The 5,740-nt window shown below is 34.5% G+C and overlaps 1 protein-coding gene across 1 annotated transcript; it reads left to right on the top strand.

Annotated features, from left to right (window-relative positions):
- Positions 1–288: 288 nt before the first annotated feature.
- Positions 289–5,492, top strand: LOC127836479 (uncharacterized). The gene is made up of 5 exons (XM_052363132.1): positions 289–888; positions 2,252–2,366; positions 2,510–2,672; positions 3,163–3,226; positions 3,608–5,492. Exons 1-5 carry the CDS (start codon positions 768–770, stop codon positions 4,354–4,356), a joined length of 1,212 nt encoding a protein of 403 aa, XP_052219092.1. The 5' UTR covers positions 289–767; the 3' UTR covers positions 4,357–5,492.
- The last annotated feature ends 248 nt before the right edge of the window (positions 5,493–5,740 follow it).

Below are 5,740 nucleotides of genomic sequence, written 5' to 3'. Positions count from 1 at the left end.
AACTGCTCTTAATAGCTCACGTGAAGATGCGTGTAAGAAATTGTAATAAAAGTATTTTCACCTTTGAATAAATATGAACAATTAATAAAATCATATGATATGCCTCTTATCATATTGACATAAGCATACATATTATTTTTGCAGGTGATAACATTGATTACATGTTCTTCATGTTTATGAGCATTAGTCTAGCTTCGAATGTACCTTCTGAAAATCAGAATCTGTATATGTTTACTTTTGTACTATTATTTCAGCAAAATATGGCAGGAGAAGAATGTTTATCTAAAGTAGCAACATTCATTCAAGAAGGAAGGGCACTGCGATCACTTTGGAAAGGCACACGGTTAGAAGAGCCTGTGTTATCCAACATATTTACTTGGATCAGCCACGAGCTGTTCCGAGACATCGAACTGACGCCTATTGCTCTACGACATGCGATACAAAAACATCTTTTAACCGGCCGGAAAGATATAACAGAGGTCCTTATAGACATATTTACCGGATCTGGGCAGAATGAGAACACGCTTGAAGCACTCCAAAATCAAGTACTTGACCCACAGTATGACAAGGCTAATTATGCTATATATTTCTATTGTCTAGCAACGTTTCTTGACATTGACATTTATGTCGTGAATTCAGAGAGTAACAATGAATGCAAATGGAACGAATACAAGTCATTGAAATTACTGAATATTGAACAAGAAATAGATTACAGAAACAAGATCTACAAGTTTGATGTTAACAGAAATAAACAACCCGGCTTCCTGATGGCGTACATGCACATGGATGCCAGCGGACTGAATATGTACAAAATACGATCACAATCAAGCCATCCTCGGAGACCGGAATGCAAAGGAATGGTCGAGCTGGAGGCACGAAAATTAAAAAGTAAATAATCGTAACATATTATTTTTAGATTTTAGTTCACTTGTTAAATGCACAGGATGAGCTTTGGGCCGTCTTTTTTTCTATTGTACGTCGTCAGACATTAGTCATCCGTAAAATTTCCATTCAAACGACATCTCCTGAACCGATTGGCAGATTTTAACAAAACTTAGCAAGAATGATCCATATTTGATCCTCTTTCACATTAGTTTACATTTCCCCATGCGCTGCAGATGTAGTTCACTATAGCTAAAAAACGAATTTAAAAAGATAAAGTTTCAACATATCTTCTCTGAAATTGAAAAATTCAAGGGTTTAATATTATTTGTGTCACATTGTATAGAGTTCCCAAACTTAGTTTGTCCAAAGCATGCATGTGTGTCAAAACTAGCCACACGCGGGGGGTCACATCATTACCATATATTAACACAGTAAATAACTTTTCTTTCTTTAAAACCGCAATAGTCAGGGTTTAATGTTTGGTATACAACCTCGTATAGGGGTCATCTGCTGAATTTGTTCAAGTTATACCCCTGGGGTCTAAATTGGCCACGCCACAGGGGTCGCATCATTTATAAAGTCTTGGTTTGTACTATAATATAAGGGTAATCTATTTATTTAGTTTAAATCATGTATTGTGTCAAAAAATGTAACATATTTATATATATTTATATAGATGATATCTTTACAAATCTTTTCTCTGAAACCGCATGGTCAGGGGTTAAATATTTGATGTGTAAACCCGTATAGTGGTCATCTACTAAGTTTGTTCAAATTGTTCCACTGGGGTCAACACTGGCTACGCTCCGGGATAAAACTTTATAGAGACATACAAAGTAAATAACTTAACAGACACGATTCTGAAAGCAAAAGGTTTTTTGTTTAATTTTTGACAATAAATAACGTATGAAGGTCCTCTACAAAGTTTGTTCAAATCACGTCCATGTGGTTAAAACGAACCTCGCTTCAGGCATGAGATGATTTCTTAGACTTATATATTAAACTGTTTGGAAAATATTATCTCAAACCAAAGATCCGCGAGTTGTTATATTTGACCTGTAACACCATATAGGCGGCCTCTACTTTGTTTGTTCAAATCATGACCTTGGGTTCACCGCCTGGGGTTAGGGGTAACATGTGTTCAAAAATCGCCACGACCCGTTCCGCAGGTGAGCGATCAAATGATCATCTTGGCCCTGGTCTTTATGTTTCACGCCTAAAAGCACTTATATCAGTTTAGGCGATAATAAATATACGCATGTTGACGATAAATTTAAATAACCTGTTTGATTGTACATGTATTTGAATAGCTTATTTGCAAGTTTGTTTGAACGCAAATAATCAGCAATGTTTTCTGTTACAATAGGTACTCCACTAGGTACGATTACAGTACCGACCTGGTTGGTTGTTGATGTTCAACAGAATGCCGCTCAGATACCAGAGAAGTGCAAACGTATCAGCTTCTGGGTAGAAGAATTTTGGTAAGCAGTGTTACAAATATATCAGTGTCAGTGATAGTATTTTATCGATGTATGCGCATATTACGTACATTTACATTTATTATCATATTACGATCGATCGAAATAGACCTAACCTAACTAGGTCCATTGTTTATATACTTTAGTCGTGAAACAGACTGCTGGCATATTTATGTAATGGTAATTGAGGTCCCAAATTCAGACTCTTGGAGTAAACACAGAGTACCAAGTTCTGATTCCACACTCCGTCTTAAGTTAATAAAGCATTTGTCAGACGCTTCAAGGGATCACGTGTTAACGTTCTGCAGAGTAAGTACTAAATACACTTATTATACCATTTGTTTTTCATGTCTGTTGAAAAAATCAGGTCACAATTGAAAACTTTAACTTAAATAATTTGGAATCGTCTTTGTAACCAAAATGAACATTTGTGAAACGGCAAATTGCTGTATATATTTCTTGAGTTATTCTCTTTCAAACCCTTATACTAGCATCATTCTTAATAAATAAATGAACTGCGCAGCCATGCTCGTGATCAATTTAACGACATCTTACTCATAATTTTAAGCGCCACGATCGGATATGAGGTTACCGAAACCAAGGCTATAATGTGTTCACTTATGAGTGTAAATGTGTTATTTGACAGCAACATTATTAAACCAGAGGAGAAAAGTTAAAATCTCAAAGCAAGTTAAGAGATGTAAGAGTGTTATGATATTTTACACATATATAAACCAAATTTGGTTTAAATTAATACTTCAGTTTTAACGTAATAATAAGTGAAAGTTTTAATTTGTAGATTCTTTTAAGGCGTTGCGAATTCAAAGTTTTAGAGGGTTTGAGTGACCACTTTAAATCAGCTGGTAAGTATGGAATGAAAACGATATAAAGGCAATGAATTTAATACTAGTCTATTTTTAAAGTTATTAATATGATTTATTTGAGAAAATAAAGATGCATCGAAATTTACACTTTAGCAAGTTTATTGATTTTTGCATTTAATGAATTCAATCTAGAAGTAGTTATTGAAAAGCTACTTATGTTAGGGTTAAATCTTTTATATTTGTCGACATGAAATTCACAGGTTTAAAAATGGCCATTTTGTGGACACTAACTTCGTCGATTTCCATTAAAAAAATGTTCCCAAAAACATAAAGTATTGCGTCATTCTGTCATGCGTGAATATTTTTGTCTTAAGAATAGCACTTACTTTCAATGTGATGTTCATTTTGGATTTATTTCAGATATTCCATTCACACATAAATACGCAGTTTTAAGCAATTTTGAGACGGAATTAGGAAAGTTCAATGCAGCTATATCAGTCGGGACAAAACCGTCTGAATTTCAAGAAAGGAGGGGAAGAGTCAACAATGCAGTCATTGGTACATCCATATCCGGCTTGGTTGGAGGTGTTCTCGGAGTTGTTGGTCTTGCTCTCATTCCAGTAACATTCGGAGTATCCTTAGGTTTAACCATTGCCGGTGGTGCGATTGGTGCCTCAAGCGGAATAGTGCAAGGCGGTTTCCGCGTTCACGAAGCGGTTAAGCAGAACCAATCAACTGCTAAAATTAGGGAAACGTTGGAAAAGGTAAGAGGCGACTTTGAACAAGCGCTTACAGATTTCACGGGAGAATTCAAAATAGATGCCATTGGAAACAGCGGTCCTGAAAGTCCAGGTTTGAACATTCGAGGTAGTTTATCAATAGGAGCGATTTTACGGTCAGTTCATAGCGGTGTTGGGATAGGTTTTGCTGCTGCTAAAGTTGGTGCCTCCGCTGCAACAGCAGCAGCAGCCGTTCTGGCTCCAGTTAGTCTTATCCTTGACGGAGGATTTATGGCAGAAGCGATTTATGGCAAGGCAACAGGTAATCACACCGAAGTCGGGAGGAAACTTGAATGTTTACGAGTTTTTCAGACTATTGTTAATGCGACATACCGGGGAAACGCTGACTTTAACACAAACATTGTCGAAAGAATCATGCAGAATGATTAAGAGGTAAACATATGCGAAAATACCATCGTTAACATAATTCTTATGGCCGGTGCAAAATATGTTTGTTAATACACACGTAATTTTATCTTCAGTTCTTGCAATATGAAAAAGACCTTTCTTTTAAATCTGAAGTCAATGATCTTAGTGGAAGGCTATCTTCTTATTTTGTCTTTTTTTTCCACCTGTGTAAAATTGCTTAGCAATAGTATAACACTTATTTGTCATGTATCAACCGAGGAGAATACCGTTATAACATCAAGTTTTTAGACATGAAAATGCATTTAAACTTTACATCACTACTGTGTTTGCACTTTCTGTTGTATTTTAAATACGTTTGTAAATACATGTATGTTGTTTTTGTAATTGTTTAACCCAAAGATTTCTAAAATTGTGTTTGAATATTTGTCTGGTACCTTATTAACCACATAATTTTTCTGATTGTGTGAAAGGTATGTTTAGTTGCCATTAGTGTGACAGATAGTCGGTTTATGCATGTATTACTTTGTTGTTTGTTAAATTTTTGCATGTTCATTTTATGTTTTGAAGAACTTTTTGTTGTTAAAGCATCGTGTACGAAATGCTCGGACAATAAATTAGTTTCAATGCAAATTTTAAATGTATTGCATACTAAATACAAAAATTAAGAACAATATAGCATCTGCTTTAGCTGGAGTGTAGTTTGTGACTGTCTTTAGACGTGTTTAAAAATAATAAAGACCAATTAAAACGCAAACCTACCACTTATAAGCATCATGTTCTTAATCATTACAGATACGATTCTTGAAAGTAGCGCGATAAAAAGTTCTGGCAGATAATTAAAGAATTATTGACCATATTGGTATGAGATCATAATAATATAATTTAAGTTTGTAATGTGTGCACTCTAATCGAATTCCACAGCACTTTGAAGAATTAAACTTTGGCAACACTCTTACAATATCCGAAAATGTTCAAGGTTAGAAATTCAGTCTTATTTAGTAATTTCTTATATTTTTTCTTCACAAGTATAATGATTTAAATGATTCAATTAATAACTTTACTAGTTTTATTATGAATACATGCATATATTTTGTTTGAAGTTTTATATCGTGTATTATGAAATCGTCTAAAATGCATTACAACATTATGAAATGTGTTCTATATTTTTATTTTGCTCGTCTTTGAAAACCCTTATACAGCAAAGAAGTAAGCTGATAAGTGTACCAAGTTCATTTCATTGCGCCCTTATAAATAAACACTGATTTATTAAATGTTATTAAACTGAACAGATACTTTCTATGTTGCAGTTGCCTTTATATAGATTTTAATATGAAATATACACATATGTATAAGCTATTGTGGTGTTTGCAGTGCTCTTAACCGACCGGTATAAGCTCCACTTCCT

Source organism: Dreissena polymorpha, chromosome 6, assembly GCF_020536995.1.
Source record: "Dreissena polymorpha isolate Duluth1 chromosome 6, UMN_Dpol_1.0, whole genome shotgun sequence".
In the NCBI taxonomy this organism is placed as follows: Eukaryota; Metazoa; Mollusca; class Bivalvia; order Myida; family Dreissenidae; genus Dreissena; species Dreissena polymorpha.
The sequence above is the reverse complement of the archived record's forward strand: the minus strand, read 5'-3'. Positions and strand labels throughout refer to the sequence as shown.

Coding starts and splice junctions, on each gene's coding strand:
- LOC127836479 (XM_052363132.1), top strand. CDS start 768: ATGGCGTACATGCACATGGATGCCAGCGGACTGAATATGTACAAAATA. Junction 889..2,251: donor GGAGGCACGAAAATTAAAAA/GTAAATAATCGT, acceptor CTGTTACAATAG/GTACTCCACTAGGTACGATT. Junction 2,367..2,509: donor TTCTGGGTAGAAGAATTTTG/GTAAGCAGTGTT, acceptor TATATACTTTAG/TCGTGAAACAGACTGCTGGC.